The 19442-nt window shown below is 33.8% G+C and overlaps 2 protein-coding genes across 2 annotated transcripts; one reads left to right on the forward strand and one right to left on the reverse strand.

Annotated features, from left to right (window-relative positions):
• The first annotated feature begins 294 nt into the window (after positions 1-294).
• LOC136227999 (uncharacterized) lies at positions 295-4961 on the forward strand. Its single transcript, XM_066016828.1, has 8 exons — positions 295-457; positions 560-722; positions 1490-1600; positions 1861-1995; positions 3111-3215; positions 4074-4243; positions 4337-4436; positions 4516-4961. Exons 1-8 carry the CDS (start codon positions 366-368, stop codon positions 4759-4761), a joined length of 1122 nt encoding a protein of 373 aa, XP_065872900.1. The 5' UTR covers positions 295-365; the 3' UTR covers positions 4762-4961.
• Positions 4962-6354: 1393 nt separating this feature from the next.
• Positions 6355-12403, reverse strand: LOC136226965 (zinc finger CCCH domain-containing protein 13). Its single transcript, XM_066015676.1, has 4 exons — positions 12082-12403; positions 9282-9936; positions 7878-7938; positions 6355-7117 (listed from the first exon to the last, which is right to left on the reverse strand). The coding sequence occupies exons 1-4, from the start codon at positions 12153-12155 to the stop codon at positions 6555-6557; spliced, it is 1353 nt and encodes a 450-aa protein (XP_065871748.1). The 5' UTR covers positions 12156-12403; the 3' UTR covers positions 6355-6554.
• Between the last annotated feature and the right edge of the window lie 7039 nt (positions 12404-19442).

Genomic DNA, 19442 nt, shown 5'->3' on the forward strand with positions numbered 1-19442 from the left:
AAATTTAGGAATTAAGTTGATTTTAACAAAATTTAAATTTTTTATAAAATAATTCTGAAAATAGGGACTAACTAGTAACTAAAGAATTAATAAATTATTTATCCATTAGTTAGTGGTTTTACTAAAATTACTTTTCTTTTGTCTAAAAATAAAGATTGTGTCCAAGCAATTTTTTTTTCACTTGGAAAACAAAATAATTTTAGTTGTTTTTTTATTTATTTTGTTTTGAAGCAAATAATTTTAGTTGTTTAATTCGAAATTAAAAAAAAATTCCTGGTTCTGTTATTATTATTATTTTAACGACATCTTCTTCAGAGAAACTAACTGGTGTTCTTTTCTGACTCTCGTCGCCGCTGTGCCCTAAAATGGGTGTTTCATCAATTTTTGATGCTCCAGATCTCAGGCGAGAGTTTGAGGAAGCAGGCATAAGTCTTCACTTCATTCCCTTAATTTGGAAGTATGATTCATCCCCTTTCTTTGCTTTCTTTATGGAGAACGAAATTTGGCATTCCTTTTTTTTTATCTAATTTTGGAGGGGATTTTTATTTCAATGTTGAAGGTATGTGTTGAAGAATCCTCATTGTAAATTGGATGATATAGCTAGTCTACCATCAGCTGCATATCCGGTCTTAAATTCTAAGTTCACAACTTTCACTTCCTCTGTTCACTCTGTAATTGAATCAAACGATGGAGTCACTATCAAACTTCTTATTAAGCTTAAGGTATCCTCTTAGCTTTCGTATCTTCTGCCTATCTTTGCTTTGTAGGTTTAAGTGAAGAACACAATGCTTTGAAGATTAACGAATTTTAAAATATTTGTTGATTTTCTTAATTTTGGTATTGAACGGAAAACCTAGGAGAGTAATTAACTTCTTATGTGTATCAATGGCCTAATTGTAGCTCTGAATAGTTATGCATATCAATCTCTAAAATGATCTTAGATATTGCTTGCTTTTATGCTAGCTTGGCCAGTTTGTGGATTGTTATTACTTTCAAGTTTCATAAGAACATTTTATTGCTAATTTACTGGAGAATTTTAACCTTCTTCACATGAGAATATTATTTATGGAAGCGCATGTCACTCTAAGTACTCCGTAGTAAGAGTAAGTGGAGATTTGGGCAAGTGAAGCGCATATCACTTTAAGCAAGTTCAAGGGGCAATGTGTCACTTTAAGTAAGTTCAGGGGTCAATAGGTCGCTTTAAGCAAGTTCGGGAGACAATAGGTCGCTTTAAACAAGTTAAGAGGTCAGTAGGTCATTTTAAGCAAGTTCGGGAGGCCAATAGATCATTATTTGGCCAAATACATCGAGCCCTGATGTATTATGCCTTTCTTTCTCTCCATGTGAAGCATTATTATTTTCTAATTTATTCATTAGGCATTTTTCCAGTGAATACTAATAAACATGGCATCAGCATTTTAAACTAATTGCTTCAATTTTTGTTTATTGATCACTGTTAATTTATGGCTTGTTTTGCTAATATGATTAGAATGGAGCTTTTGTGGAGACTGTTATTATGAAGTATGACTCTCGTTTGGGAAAATATGGTGGCAAACCCCGTCCTGGTGGTCCAAGATCAACTTTATGCATATCATCTCAGGTGCAATTATTGCTTCAAAATCATTAAGAAGTATGCTATGGAAGGCAAAAGCTTCATTTATCATGTAATTTATGAATTTTAACTTATGATTGTTTGTACTAATATTAGATGTAGGAAATTTATCGAGCAACCTTTGTCTCTTTGCCTTGTTCAAATGGGCAATGGTGTTCTGTTTCTGTTTTTCTTTTTCATGAAATTTATATCTACTTGCTATTGCATCCTTTTGATAGATACTGATTTCAACACTCTTTATGTTATAGGTAGGTTGTAAAATGGGTTGCACGTTCTGTGCAACTGGAAGCATGGGCTTCAAAAACAATCTATCATCTGGAGAAATTGTTGAACAATTAGTCCACGCCTCTCATTTGACCCAAATTCGGAATGTAGTCTTTATGGTAAATGCTTTTTATTTTTCCCATCATCATTTTATTGCCTAGGTGATATCAGGATTAATTTTGAATCATAATTATTAGAGGTGCAAGGCGCACTAAGGCACCAGGGGTCCTAGAGCCTAGGCGCAAGGCACATGTGCTTGCCTGAGCGACACAAGGCGCACTAAAGAGAAATAATATATAAAAATAAAATCATAAATAACATCAATTAACATTTCTAAAAATGCAACAAATAGTCAAAATACTAAATCATATCCAATTATCTGTAATCTTAATCATAAATTCCAACATGAAAATAAACTCCAAATTAACTATTAACTCTTCTATAATCATAATTCATAATATTAGATTCTGAATCCAAAGACTAGAGTTCAACCAAATCTTAAGTTAATTAACTAATGCTAGAGTCTCCATAGTCTATATTCATCACTAATCAAAATCATCACCACCACTATCATCATCTTCAACATCAAATTCATCTTCCAGGTTCTCAATTTCATCCTCTTCATCTTCAAGGTACTGATCTGCAAAGCCAGATTCGTCTTCCTCCTTATCTCTAAGAATTGTAGGAGTTCTTTCTTGAACATTAGAAGATGGTGCTTAAGTCTTCTCCTTTGGCCTAGGCCTAGCAGTTGAAGTAGAGGTATTCATGGTATTTTTATGTACTCTAGTATGATAAGCACCTTCTTCAATGGTAGATGATATAGATAGGGAAGGATTGAGATTGAAACAGTCACTTTTAACTTTGAACTCTAAACAAAATTGTCTGGCTAATAAAATTGCATCTAGGCGCCTCTCCAGCAAGGCGTGCTTAGGTGCGTGCCTTTTGAACAGAGCCCGCCTTTTGGCTTCTCAGGCAACATGCCTGGAGCCTAGCAGTTTTTGAGCATGAGCCGCGCCTTTGATAACTATGCTTTGAATTAAGAAATTATTGATTCTCACCCTAAGCAAGAGGGCTAATTCTTGATCTGTCGCTGCTGGTCCTATCCTATCAAGATGGTTTATAAAAGGAATATTGGCAAGCTGAAACGAATTTTTGTATACATAACTATATATATGCTGCCTTTGTTGGTTCAAGTTCTGGTGAAATTTATCCTATGCCTTGATTTCGTGGTCAGGGAATGGGAGAGCCATTAAATAACTATACTGCCTTGGTGGAAGCAATTCGTGTTATGCTGGGAGCTCCATTTCAGCTGTCACCAAAGAAAATTACTGTATCAACAGTACGTTTATTTGAATTATGCACGTAATTTTCGTCATTTCTTATTTTTCCTCTATCATCTAATTACTTTTATAGGTCTTCTCACACTTTTAACTGTTGAATTTTCTTACTGAAATCACTGAGTTTGATATTTATGGCCTTCAATGTGTTGGTTTTTCTTTCAAATTTAGTTCTAGCAGCATTTGGAATAAAGACTTCTTAATGCCTTTTCTGAGTAATTCTGAACTTATAGAAAGGGTTAAAGTGCAATATTGTGAAAAAGTTGTATACCTTCACCAGAATATCTTATAAGTTATTTAGTGGCTGTTTTTAATTTTGATATGGTAAATCCAATATTTCTCCCATATTGTTGTAGATGTATTATAGTCAAGATCATTTGATCTGTAATTTGATTCTCCATGACGAGCATTTGAAGATTATTGGGTTAGCTTTATAGTTGTTTGTTTCTCTATTTTCAATGCGGGACCTTCTCTGTCGTTTTATATCTTTTGTCTCCTCACTTTTCTTCAAGATATTTGGCATGCTTGTCGCTTCACCATTTTATTTCATCAACTGTTCTGCCTAGGAAATATATAATGAGATTGATAATATAAAGAAGCGGTAAAACGTTGTTGCCGTGTGACCAGAGGTCACGGGTTTGAGTCTTAGGAGCGGCCTCTTGCCAATTAAATTGGCAAGGGAAGGCTTGCCCCCAATACACCCTTGTGGTGGGACCCCTCCCCGGACCCTCGCTCAGCGGGGACGCGTAATGCGACCGGGCCGCCCTTTTTTTTTTTTTATTGATAATATAAAGAAACGGTTGCTGAAAACACGAAATACTTGACTTATTAGTATATCTGTTGAATATAAAATTCGTTAGGTTGGTGTCATTCATGCTATTAACAAGCTTCACAAAGATCTTCCTGGTTTAAATTTGGCCGTATCATTGCACGCACCAGTTCAAGATATCCGCTGCCATATAATGCCTGCAGCTCGGGCTTTTCCTTTACAGAAACTCATGGATGCTCTACAATTGTATCAGAAAAATAGGTAAAAAAGGTTTGCTATTCTCTGTTTCTGCAAATAACTATCTGAACGTACAAATCCTTGCAACTCAGCTCTCATACTTCGCTTCGTTTTTAGTCAGCAGAAAATTTTTATCGAGTACATAATGCTCAATGGAATAAACGATGAAGAACAACACGCACACCAGCTCAGCAAATTGTTAGAAACATTTGATGTGGTGAGCTATCTACCTATAAACTAGTTCACTTCATAGTGACTATAGGCTACTTGATTTCACAACTTATTTTATTTCTCAGGTTGTCAATTTGATACCTTTCAATCCGATCGGTAGTTCGAGTCCATTCAAGACCAGTAGCGAGGAGAAAGTATCGAGATTTCAGAACATACTCAGAGGTGTCTACGGTATTCGCACGACGGTTCGCAAGCAAATGGGTCAGGACATAAGTGGTGCCTGTGGTCAGCTAGTTGTCAACTTACCGGAAAAGAGATCTACTGAAGCTACCAGTGTATTAACTGACATTGAAGATCTTCATCTGCGATGAATGAACTTGTTCAATGAGAATTTGTGTTTGTTTAACATTCTTTATCAGCTTTCTAAGAACCTTCTTTCACACTTCCTTTTGAAGTGATATGGCTGTAAATTTTTGTTTTGGAATGTAAAATTTCTGTACTTAAATGATAATGCTTCACAAGTTTTTTTTTTTGGTTACTAGATAATGCTTCACAAGTTTCTTGGCATTAATTGCGATATAAATATCAAAAATCAAAATTGATAGTCTGAGTTATAATTGTGTAAAGGTGCATGTGATCAAGACTTATATGCAAATGCAACAAAACTAATAATAGTTTATTAAACAGGTCGTGTTAGGTTATCTCATGTCCAAAATTGATAGGCTAGTTTGAGACAATTAAATGTCATTTATCAAACTAAATATTATTTATCTTTTAATTTAGGGTTAATACACATATTTGCCCTTATGTTTTTTTGGAAAAACAAATATGTCCTTATATCAAATAAACCCACTACTATCTCCCTATGCTTTTCACAAACCTACAGATATATCCTAAACTAACAGAAATGTGATTTGACACAAACGGTATGCCACGTGTGACGCCACATCCCTCCACGTCAGTTGCCAACACATTAAAAAAATCCTACATGACAACTCAACCCTATAAAATAGAATATTTTTTCTCCTTTTGCTGTATTTTGCCAACCCATCTCCATTTTCTGGTGTCATCCAAAACGACAAGTAAGTTGAAAAGGAAAGCCAAATTCACAGGGTCTCATTATTACCTCGAGCGAGTTTGATTGGGTTCTTGTACATGACTCGCCCAGAACTAGAATTCACCGAGTTAGTGAGTTGAAGCGCAGAACCATTAGAAACCGCACTGGCATCACCGTATGAGCAAAGTTGGAAACTTTATCAAACCTTTGGAAAGAAAAAGAGGAAATTGGGTCTGAAAGCAGCAATTGTGGGTAAGAATGATGAAACAGAGCAAAAAGTGAAGTGGAAATGAAGAACGCGGCCATGGGCGAAATGAGGTAGAATGGATTTTGTTGGTGTTGGAAGTGGGATTTTAGGGTTTCCGAGATGAACCCATTTACATATTGGAGATTTTTAATTTAATTTTAATATGAAGAAAGCATAGCAAGAAAGTAAACAATAAGAAGGCGAAGAATATGCCCTGACCCTTTCTCTTTCAAGAACGCGATCCAGTATGCTCTAACCCTTTCTCTTTCAGATCGACAAGGAAGAAGATGTTCTAACCCAAAATCGCTAAATTGTACCGTAAAATGAGAAAAAAATTTATCTTTTACAAGGTTGAGTTGCCACGTAGGATTTTTTTAATGTGTTGGCAACTGACATGGAGGGTTGTGGCATCACACATGGCACACCGTCTGTGCCAAATCACATTTCTGTAGGTTTGTGGAAAGTAGAAGGAGATTTTAGTGGGTTTATTTGATATAAGGACATATTTGTTTTTCCGGAAAAACATAAGGACAAATATGTATATTAACCCTTTAATTTAATAAGATAAAGTTTAAATTTAAACATATAGTCTTTTTCTTTGTTAAGCTCTAAAGTGTAAAATGGTATAATTTTATCCCTACCATCTCTAAAAAGACCAAATTTCATGTTGCTAAACAAGGAAAATGCAATTAGGTTTGTGTAAAGAAATCAAAGTCATACAAAAGTAAATCCAACTCCAACCCTATCCGGATCCGGCTGTGTTGAGGTCTTAAAAATAGCAAAATTTCAATTATAAACTGAATCCTTTCACTCAATCATCCTAAATGAACTATGTCAGATGAAGAGATCCATCACCATTGCTATGAAGACAAGAGTTCTTCGACTTTCGCTATCTGATCCTCTTCGTTCTTTGGTGTCGGACTCTTATTAGCCTCATCAAATAAATCATGCTTCCATTTTTCAGCTCGGTTACCACCTGGTCGATATCCTTGATTACTGCCACTCAATCTCTCCCTCCCCCACTGCTTGCCTCCGCCTCCACCTCCGCCACTACCATATCTTTCCCCGCCGCTACCATATCTTTCCCTAGACAAAAAGCCGCCTCTCTGTGCTTCTTTCCTGTCACCGGTAAATGGCCTTTCATGTCTGTCAGAATAGTGGGGGTTATGATCTCTTTCCCCCCTTCTCTCAGTTAATGACATAGGGCGAGCGGAATGGCTCGGTTTTACAGGCTGAGGAGCTTCTTTTTCAGCATTTTCGGAGTCCACGGGCATTTTCTTCTCCCTAAAAGCAGGTCTTTTCCTCACAGGCGGTGCTGCTTCAGCCTCCATCTTGATGAAACCGTCATGATGCCAAACATCACTGTTATCCCTCTTAACAAGAATTTTTTTTGATTCATCCTTTGAATCCCTCCGCCGTCGATCTAAAACAACGAAAGGAATATTAAGCAATCATGTTCGATATAGAATAAGATATAGCTTCAGCAGAAAATTAAATTTAGAACAATATCAATAATGTAGTTCAGTAAAAATATTCTGGAAAAGCAAATGAGAAAGCTCATGTTAGTGTTTGTTAGAGTGGATAAAGACACCGGGATAGGGATAAAAAAGCTGAGATGAGTTATTCCATGTTTATTTTAGAGATAGGTTAGGGAGATAAGAGAAGGATATGAGACATATCTCTCAAATCCTATACCCAAGAGCGGGATGGTATAAGAAGGTGGGATAAACTCCTGATGGAAAAGTCCATCTTATCCCTCAAATTAATGTTATGTAGTTTAAATAAGGTTAAAATAGTAAAATGTATTATTTTATCAATATCCCTATCCCATCCACATAGCAAACATGAATAATAATTCTCGACTATCATATTTTTATCATTATTCCAACCATTTATCCTTATCCTTATCCCTATCTCAACCTTTGTTCTTATCTCTATCTCAATAGAATACCAAATGCCCCTACAAGACAAAAGGCGGAAATATTCATCTTATTACGAGGTGACTGGAAAAAAAATTACTATCCGCTTTTCCCTTAAAAAACAATTGAACCAAAAAATTAAACAAATTTATTATATTTACGCATTACTTGGTATTTGCATGGCAAAAATAGAAAACCGATATTGACTAACAAAAGGAGCAAGAAAATGAAACCAAAAAGAAATTACAACAGAATGGAACTCACCAGTAGTTGCTCTCCGATCAAAGCTTCGACCAACTTGCGCGGCATAACCACGCTCATCGTGCTGTAAGACAAGCACAGGCAAGCCTAAGATTGTTATATACATGGAGGCTTTTCAAAGGCATGGCCGGACAACAATCCCGCTACATCAGCCAGAAAAAAAGGTTTGCATACACTGAATGAAAACCAAGTAATTAAGATCTAGAGAAATATTTCTCGTTTGCAACTTGCAAGTGAAATTGGTCAATTTGGACTCAAGACAATTAACCCTAAACCCTAAACGTCCAACTTATTCTTGGTTCGACATGTAAACAACCTAGAGAGATTATTACTGTATTGGATCCCAAGGTGCATATCGGCGCATAACTTAGATGCTTCAACTCAAAAACCGATTTTTGAGAAGCTGAAAATTGTTACATAATACATTCTTGTTAACTGTCAAAACAACATCAGATTCTTCTTACATGAAATGGAATTCATATATTACTAAGCTGCACCATTAACATGTTAGACATTAAGAGACACCCTAAATAACTCAGACACGTAAGCATAACTTGTCACTTAAATTCAATTTGTCACAATAAAATCACTAACTTCGAGTTTTGTCATTAGGACACTCCGGCGATTTCAGTGGCTAAAAACATTGGAATGATGCCATAGCTGACACGTCAGCATGAGTCAACTCAGATTTCTAACCAAAACAACACGTGGCAGCCACGTGTCAGTTATTTTTATGAAAAAAAAAACTAACTTTTTTTTTTCCATAAAAATAACTGATATGTGGATGTCATGTGTCGTTTCGGTTAGAGATCTGAGTTGATGTGTCGGCCATGATATCATTTTGATGCCTTTTAACAACTAAAATCGCCAAAGTGACCTAATTGAGACAAAAGTCAAAGTTGAGTGATTTTATTGAGACAAATTGAAATTGAGTGACCATTTTGAGACAAACATGTAAGTTCAGTGGCGAATGGTGCATTTAACCCATGGAAGAGTTAATAGATCTGATCACTTGTTATTTACATTTAGCAAAGATGATATCTTGTTCAGCTCATTCCCTCTGATCACTTTGCATTGAACATTAAATATTAACTCCCTCATAATTTAGGGTGGTATCATATATAATTATATAGATAGCATAACACGATTTTCACACGAAAACCCGAAACTTTCACCCCTACCTCATATTAAGGATAACAAGATAATCAAAGGCAGTATTAGTTCATAAGATTTTATATCCACAATTTGAACTGGAGTGGACTACGAGATTCGGAGAATATTTAAGGAATTATAAGAGATGAAACAAGCCAGCAAAAAGAGCATAAGGTAGCAATAAGATGATTTGTTATAAAAAAAAAAGGAAAAAAAAATATCAATAATTGAAAACATGTAAGCAAGGAAACACACCTGGAAGTATGATCGAGACCGAGGTATATCAGTTGGATCAGATACGCGCTTATTTCCATCATCAAGTCCATTCAGCTTCTTGTCAGAATCCTTGTTTACAATACCAGACTCGACCTTGGAATCAGTTACAGAAGGAACCTCAAGTGGTAATGCATCTTGCAGTCTGCGTTGATGCTTTTGATCCTGATCTTTACCATCTTCAACCTTCAAGTCAGTTGTGCTAGGAACTCTTTCCGTCTCTGGCTTTCCATCCCTCCTAGACCTTTGATGCTTTTGATCCCGGTCTCTGCGATCTTCAACATTCAAGTCAGTTGTGCTAGGAACTCTTTCTGCATCTAGCTTCCCATCCCTCCTGGACCTTTGATGCATTTGATCCCGATCTCCACGATCTTTAACATTCAAGTCAGTTGTGCTAGGAACTCTTTCTGTATCTGGCTTCTCATCCCTCCTAGATCTTTGATGCTTTTGATCCCGATCTCTACGATCTTCAACATTCAAGTCAGTTGTGCTAGGAACTTTTTCTGTATCTAGCTTCTCATCCCTACCGGACCTTTGATGCTTTTGATCCCGATCGCTACGATCTTCAACATTCAAGTCAGTGGTGCTAGGAACTCTTTCCGTCTCTGGCTTTCCATCCCTCCTAGACCTCTTAGGACTAAAGCAAAATAGTACAAAACATAATTCACATTATTATACCCAAATTTCCAAATCGTAAAAGACATAATTCATGGTAACAGAATGCAAACAATTCAAGACTACAAGAACCACCAACACAGGCTGAAAGACATAAATATCAGATACCAAAACTTAAACATTTTCTACATGATACACTGAAATTTTATATCCACATTATGGAAACCAAAACTCTCCGAAACTTGTACGGAACGTTTCAGGTCATGTTTCTTAGAATTTGGAAACTCTAATCCAAATGTAATGTGTTTTCAGAAGTAGAAGAATGTTAATCTATGTTGCATGGAAACGGAAACCGATACTGGGAAACATAATTTCTGAAAAACATAGGAAACGGAAACGTGTAAATATTAAAAATATAGAGGCATATTTATAAATATTAAAAATATAATAATACATTAAATAAAAACAAGATTGAAGAACAAGATGAAGAGAGTCCAAGCTCAACCAAGGTTCAAGAGACAAGGATGATAGGAGAAAGAAATATGGATAAGTTCTTTAAATTGAAGGATACAAGGAAGTAATTATCTCTCAAATAGAAAGTTTCAATTTTCCTAATCTTAGATTGAACAGGAGCACGAAAATAGAAAGTTTGAATTTCTAGAATTTTAATCAAAATCGATAGGGAAAACATTTAAAAACTGAGAGTAGCGTTTCATATTTTTGTTAATTATTTTGTTAATTACGGAAACATTTCGTATCAGCTTACCGAGAGCATAGTTTTAAAAGGCGATCGCCTCAGGCGAGAGGCGATAGAGGTGATCACCTCATCGCCTTCCAGAATGGAAGGCGATTGACCTGCAAGAGGCGACCGCCTCACCCTCTCAGGCGAGAGGCGGTCGCCTCTTGCAGGTGAGGCGATAAGTCAGTATTTTTCTTAAAAAAAAAACCTAATTAATAGACTTTAAGACCAAATAGACAGAAGAAAAACAGCATACAATTAAAGAAACAGAACAGAAACGTTCTCTCTTCTCCAACGGCTCTCTCTTCACAACACCGCCGATTCTTCTCCTCTCCACCATCGATTCTTCTCCAACGGTTCTCTCGCCGGCAGCCGGTCATCAATCACCACCGGTATGTTTTTTCTTTCCTTTCCTCTTTATTTCATCTTTCTTTTTCTGTTTAGGGTTAGAGTTTCTGATTCTTCTTCACTCTTGATTTCTTATTATATTTTCTTTCTTTCCATGTAATTGTGCCCTTGTGCTGCCGAATTTTTGTGGGAATTTCTAGCTTTGAGATGTGATTTGAATTTATGCTTTGAATTGATTATATTTTTTCTGTTTTGTGGAATTTTATTGTAATAAATTACTTGTGTATCATTTTTGTTATTAAGATGTTTTCAATCAATTGAATTTTGCAGGTGTTTGGAAATGAGTGGTAGTGCTAGTGCTACTGATTCTACTGCATCGAAATGAGGAGTTGGATTTGGGGGATGAAGATGCTTGATATTATGCTATTTTGATTTAAGAATTAGCACTTTATTATTAGATTTTTAAGTTATTTTGGTTTACAAGTTTAGAAATTAAACTATCCTACTACTAGTTTTTATTGAGTTAATTTAATTTTATTTGATTTTCTAATTTTTTTGTCGCCTCACATGCGAGAGGCCATCGCGTCGCCTCAAGGCGATATTTTTCCCTTGTCGCCTTGACTCGCCTTTTAAAACTATGACAGAGAGTTTCATGTTAATCACATGTTCAAATGCTATGTATTTTCAGAAGTAGATGAATGTTGTAAATCCTAATATATTATAGATCATCTTCTACCATCTAGAACCTTTCAAAATGAAAAAATCTCCTTTTCCCTACAAAATTAAACATAAATTAATTTTTAAAATTTATAGAAATACCGTTTTCCGTATCCATTTCCATGTAACTAGCTCTGCAATAATATACAATGCCCTTTATGGCCTTGAAGGGCAAAAACCGAAAAAAGAAAGAAAGAGATAAAGCTATAGCTAATGCTTCGCAAAGCTCAATGTCAATGATTCAGACACAGGAAATGATCATAAATACCCTATCCACATAGAGATTTAATGAAAACCCTATCAAGAAAATTCGACTTTCAAACCCAAACATAATTTAAAGACAGAAAGCAGGGAGATTCACACCTGGGTTCTCTGTCGAAGCCAGAACGGTAACGTCTAGAATCTGAATCGCGGCCAGATCGTTCTCGCCGGGACATGGCAAACGAGGGAAAGAGATTAATTTTCGCAAAGAACTAGGGTAAGAGAGAAGAGAGGAGGATATAGAGAAGCTGAGGCAGATACTGAAATTACTGTGGGTACATACTGAGTTAGCAGATAAAACTGCAGATTCACTTTTTACATTTATTAATGTTTAAAATAATTTTTTCAATTATTATTGGATTTTTTTTTATGCATCTAAATAGATAGACAATCAGTTTATAAGTAAATTTTTGAATTTGTAAATACATGTGTTTGCTCCCAAAAAAAAAATAAAGTTTTCCTAATGCATGGTATGGAAGAGAATTTCATTTTAGGAGGAAACTTTTCATTTTAGGAATTTTTTTATATTTTGTTGATGCATAGTTCATGTATTTCGAGGGAAACCTTCTTACAGTGTATCTCGAGAGAACCAGCTTTCTAAAGTGAACCACGAGAGAAACCATCTTTCTAAAATGTACCTGGGGAAAGCAATTTCCTAAAGTATACCTCGAAGGAGACCAGTTTCCTAAGGTGAACCTCGAAGGAAACCAGCTTCCTAAAGTGTACCTCGGGGGAAATCAGCTTCCTAAAGTGAACCGAAAGGAAATCAGCTCCCTAAAATGAACCTCGAGGAAACCAACTTCCTAGAGTAAACTTCAAAGGATATTTGAGGTAAACTTATGAGATCATGAGAGCATTTAATATTTTTAACTGTATTTTATGATCCAATTAAAAAGCAAGAAAGTTATAAAGTGTCAGTATCAACCATCGTGGAAGTTAAAGTGAAGCAGTTACTCAATATGATGGAGATTGTGGATTGGTGGAAACAACAGGAAGTTACTCCCAACATCTTGTAATCGTGATGAAAATGACAACTCAACACAACCAAGCAAAACTCTAGCAAATTATCTCTAGACTTCAACATTTTAAATTTCTCGGTTATTCCCTTAGTTTCAATTTTTAGATTCAAAGTTCAGTCATTTTTCCATTACAATTTGATTTTATTTGTTGTTCAATCATTTATGTAAGGTCCGTATCGTTTTGATAATCGAATCTTTGAAATTTTACTGTCTCTTTATCCCATACAGTCGTTTGATATTTAAAAGTGAGTAAGCGCAATTCAATTTCATAGTTTCATAATACTATAATTCCATGGCACGCCCGCATTTTCCCGTAAAAGAGCCAAACAATATGAATATTAGTCGAAGATTCACTCGATGCACGTATATCAAATACTCAAAAGTTAATTTCAAAAAAAAATGGTTTGACTTTTTTACATATAGGTGTGTTTGGTATTTTTCGGAACATTCCGTTTCGCAAATCCCAAAAAGACCTTAGACGTCGTCTATGGCGATAACATGTCATTAGACATTTTTATCTTTTAAAAAATTGATTATAAAAAATCCAAATCCAGTCAATTCTTTATTTCTTTCCTAATTTCTCAAATCTAAAAAAGATTTTTCCCAAAAAAAATTGAACCCAAAAATCGATTTCTCACGAATTCTTCAACCCTTACTCCAACCCTTACTCCTGATTTCTTCAAATCAGTCACCCCACACTCATCCCCTGTAGATCTCGTTTCTTACTAAGGTCGTGGTAACAATGAGCTCCATCCCACTAAATACTCAATGTGTTCGAATTAGAAGAATGAGAAGTATGAGATGTCGAAATCATCCCACAACCAATGAATGCATTTTTTTTATGACTGGTCGTACATGAATTGAATTTGAGCTGAGTAAGAAACAAAAGCTATTGGGGAATAGTGTGGAGTGACTAATTTGAAGAACTCGTGAGTAAGGGTTGAAGAATTTGGAGGAAATGGATTTTAGGGTTCAAGAATTTTTTGGGAAATTATGGAAGAAATAAAGAGTTGACTGGATTTAGAATTTTCATAGACAAAAGTTTCATATCTGCCACATTAGCACTTTAGACGGCATTTAAGACCTTTCTGCGATTTGCTAGATGCAGCAAATCTCAATCATATTTTTACTCCAAAAAATACCACATGCATTCATCTGGAAAAAAAAGTCAACCCAAAGGTTTTTTTTAAATTATCCCAGTATTCAATCTTAAATATGTTTATGAAATTAAAAACATATATTCAATAATAGATAGAAAAAAATCAAATTTAAGACAGTAAATATAATAATTAACAGGAAAATGAAAATTTTACTATTGATCTTGAATAAATTAACGTCCAAAAGACGAACACAAGCAAAGATAAAAGTTATTATAGGGTAAATTATATTCATGGCCACTGAACTTTGCTCTTTTTAATATTATTATGGCTTCTGAACTTCAATTCTTAACTGTATGACCACTGGACTTTACATTTTTTAACACCAGTGGCCACTCAACGCCTCAAAATAATCATTGACGGTCTCAAAATAAAAAATTCGAAGATTTTTAATGATACTCTAAGAAACTTTAATTCTTGAAAATTTTCATTTTGAGGTCATTTAGGTGTTGTTTGGTTAGGAGAGAGTGAGTGAATTTTTAGAGAAAGAAAACTAAAAAATATATGTGATTTTGGAAAATAAAAAATGTGGTTTCACAGTATATGTCCTTCTGAACAACTTCAATTCTTGAATATTTTCATTTTGCGGTCGTTAACGGTCATTTTGAGGAGTTAGTGAGTAGCCACCGATTTAAAAAATGAAAAAGTTCAGTGATCCTACCGTTAAGAATTGAAATTTAGTAGCCACATTGTTAAAATGGATAAAATTCAAAGTTATTGCACTACTGAAACCAAATACTTTTGACAACCAAAACTTTATAAAAAAAAAAAAGATCTAAAAATATCAAAGGTTAAAAAAACATATGAAAAAAAAAGAACCTTAAAAAACAAAGATAATAATAATAATAACTTTCAGAGTTTCTGCTATTTCCTCCTTTCTTTACATTTTTGACACACGTAGCTCTATTATCTGCGTTCGGTATTCAAACTCACCTACAACTTCATATATATTTCTTTTGCAAAAAAAAATATATATATATTATAGATAGAACTATTTTTTTTTCCTTTAATTTGATACAAAGACAAATCATTTCATCTATTCCCTCTAAATGCATCAATAATTATTCTATTTACTAAATAAAAGAACATAGATAATTAACTTAACACCAAGGTTATCAAACCCGGACCGGCCCGGCCGGTTCAACCGGGTTGAACCAGACCCGGTAGGTATTCCGGTCCGGAAGTGACTATTTTATTACATCTTAGAAAACCGCTAAAAAACCGGTGACCCGGCCGGTTGAACCAGCGACCCGGAAACCCAGTCACGGTTTTTACGGTCCAAACGGTTCAATATTTGAACTGTAATTTTTTTTAAAAAAATAAAAAATTTAACTTTCAATTAAAATTACTAATCCAATTAAGAAAAAATTAACTTGAATTTCATTTTAAAAAAATAACTTTCAAATTAGTATTAATGTAGTACTGGAATATATTTTTTTTTTAAGAAGGAATATTTGTTAATGGTTTGGTATTCATACTTTCATTTGATTCCGTTGATAATTGATTTTTGTTTGTTCACATCGAACAAACCAATAAATTAAATCATGCTTGATGAATATGTAGTAAAAAAAATATTAATAATATATGTAATAAAATCAAGTTATATTATTTAATTTCATAATTTGGTTATATAACTTATATATATCAGAATATAAATTAATCAAGTTATGTTAAGCTTTTGTTACATTCAGAATATGCAAGTTATAATTGGTCATGATAATTAAGTTATATATTAGAATATAAAATTCAAATTAACATTTTTATTATGTTGGAAGGTGTAAATAAAATGAAAATTATAATTTTTTAGGATTATTTGAACCTCGGTTCAACCCCGGTTTAACCCTGGTTAAACCTTAAACCCTTCACCCTTTAGCTCTTCCGGTTCTTTGACAGGTCCGGTTTTGATAACCATGCCTAACACTCATCATCTATATATAATATAAAACAGTAACGATGAAACTGATGTGTCACTTCCTCCTTTTTTTACTGATAAAAAATATAATATAATATATAATATATTAGTTTTTATTTTATTATTATATTTATCTATAAAAATATTATTTAAAGTAAATGTGAAAATCAAATAATAATATTTAATTTATATAACACATTTATGTCATTAATTGTAATTATTAGATTGTATTTTTATTAATATTTATATATAAAGATGAATCCGTGTATCGCACGGGCCAAAAACTAGTTAGGTTAGAAATTAAAATCATTTAAACTAAAAAAATTGGCATAATTCGTCAATTTTGATGGTGATGGTTAGTGATAATAATGTGAATAGAGCTAATAATTTCCTTTTTCCTTCGCAACAAAATCCAGTTTCTCTAACATTTATCTCATTTCTCTTCTTCCCTCTTTTCTTTGAGCAATTATATAATTTTTCATTTATTTTACCTATTACTTTCAAATAAAATCCTCAAATATATAAAATTGATTTACAAAATGTCATTAAGAAGAAACGATTTAGGAGATCTAATAAAACAATTCATAGAAAAATGAAAAAAAAATAAAAAGGCTATTTCAAAGACTCGTTAAAAAGATTTGAAGATCTAGTTAAAAATAAATGATGGAGAGAAAATGACAATTTTAGTAATCTCATCAGAGAATTTAACAAATATAACTATTTTTTTTATATTACAAACATTTCACTACTTGCTCATGTATGACATTCACAGACATAAACTGAAAATTGTAACACATGTCATTTTACACTATTAATTCAATACTTCAATCAAAAAATGTGGAACCAAAACATTTTATTAAAATCATGAAAAAACAACTACAAAGCACACCAAGTTCCATTGAATTTGCTAAGAAAATTTCAAACTGATTTGAGAATTCAAAATTTTTTATGTCATCCCTCTACATAGACAAAATGAAAATAATTAGTCAAGGTGTTCAAAATCGGAGCAAGATGATCAAGAACATACAATTTTTTTTTTTTTTTTTTTTTTTTTGTAAACATAGCAGATATAAACAATCAAGAAACACATATCCATTATAATACATAAAATTAAGAAAATAAATCGAACGATTGCAATAGAAACGACATGATTTTTTAACGAGTGTGATATATATTATTAATATTTTTAGGTAAGAGTGATATATATTAAGATAAAGCACAAGTTACATAAATACAAACTAGAGGTCAAACGCTAGTTGGACACTCTTCCATCAGAACAATAAAAGTACTAGGATTTTTTACACGTTACGTTATTACCCTCTATTTTAATAAAAGAAAATATATACGAATTAAATGAAAAGCCTAGACTTATAACATCTTTATAGAGGAAACAAATAGAAGATTGAGGAGTTATTATGCTTGCAATGGTGTCAATCACAATTTTTGCATCCGACTCAATACAAATATCATGGAAAGATTTATCACGAGGAAGAATAATTCCTTCAAAAATAGATTGTAATTCAACCTCTTCAACAGTAGAACTCGAAGCAATAGGGATGTCGACGGTAACTAAGGCGCTACTATCTGAATTACAATCAACCAACCAAACCAACCATAGCAGCAAGGCCATTATTCCACCAAGTGTTGTGCACACCAAGTGTCGTGCACAATTAATTTTGATGACGCCACGTGGGGGTGGACACCAAATGTTTTTAAGCTCAAGATTTAAATTATCCGAATTCGGAAGAGGTAGCGCATTAGTAGGAGTGCCATTAGCTTGCTTCCAATCGTTTAAGAAAATCCGAGCTTTATCAATAAGTGGAGTAGAAATTATACTATATATCAGGCACACCACATCAGAATCTGATGTGGTAGGATATGCAAGAATTAATCAACTCAAGTTTTGAATTTCAATCTTTGTACCACATTATATAGATGAACTATTTGCATTCTGGGGCTATCCATTTCTTACACGACAATATGATTTCTGACACGACAATATGATTTACAGAGGTATCTTGCTTGACACAATCTGTTTGACAAAATGATCATTTTTGTCATATATAATAATGTGGAAGTGGAATATATACATCGCATAACACGACTATGACACAAAAACCTGTTTGGAAACCCGTTTGAGAGAGGTATATGATGAAAGCAACCTCAACGTTTGAACCTGGTGCACCATTTGAATAGAAGGTCTTGAATATCAGCATCCATTCGAGTTCCAATACCTCCCCATACCAACATATGAGCAAGGTCTCCCATTGTTGATCCACTCACTTCATACACTGTCTTGAATCCAATTCTGGTGTAGAACTTAACAAGCTACACTTTTGCAAAAACTGTGATATGGTTAATAATTGATTCAATAAAGTTTAAATTAAGAATTAAATTCGCGTTGATTATAACAAGCTTGATATGCGTAATAGAAAATATGTAATTACAAGAACAAAAGATTTACATTGTTCGGCTATTTTTTAATATATATATATACACACACACGAGAAGTAGCACATAATTCATTGGTAATCGGAAAGTACAACAGTAACGAAATCTCATCTTTTAGCTGAGACCCCAACTTTCAAATCTCATTAGACCCGATTACACCTGAAGTTCATACATATGAATATCCAAAGAACAGCTCCTAACTTCTCAATTCAATTCCTATTAAGATTCACTTAAATTTCTATTCTAATTAGAAAAATCAAATTAAATAGTATTCTATTCTAGACCTACATTAACACAAGTTTCTGCTACCATCACAACACTAACAAAAACCAGAAATCCAAAGTAACTTAAGTAGGGCTGTAAATGAGTCGACCGCTCATGAGTGGCTCGAATGCTCGAAAGCTCACAAGCACAGGTGCATGAACAAGCTTGATTATAATGTTCAATTAAGGAGCTGAGCTCGTTAATTGAACTTTGTGATAAGCTCTTGTTTGGGAGGAGGTTAATGAGAGTAATGGAAGGTTAAGTATTAAGTTAATTTTATTTGGGAGTTATTTTTTGGAAGTAAATGAAGGTTAATGGGGTTAAATCTTTACTTTCTCTAACCTCCAAACTCTAACCTCCAAATTGGGAGTTAATGGGAGTAACGTAAACTTTTTTAAAATTTCTTGTGTCTGGAGAGTAAATTTAACATTCCTTCCCCTCCAAATTTAAACTCCCAAATAAGGTTAAACATTTAATCTCATTTACATCCTATAAACTCCACAAGGTTAATTTTTAACTTTCCATTCCATCACTTCACTTCCCTTTCCATTACCTCCTTTAACTCTCACCTCCGTTAAACTCCAAACTCCCAAACAAAGGCTAAATAAATTTCAAATTAATATCAGAATTAATGAGCTCGTGTTCCAACTCGTCAATTTT

Source organism: Euphorbia lathyris, chromosome 4 (genome assembly GCF_963576675.1).
Source record: "Euphorbia lathyris chromosome 4, ddEupLath1.1, whole genome shotgun sequence".
NCBI classification, from domain to species: Eukaryota; Viridiplantae; Streptophyta; class Magnoliopsida; order Malpighiales; family Euphorbiaceae; genus Euphorbia; species Euphorbia lathyris.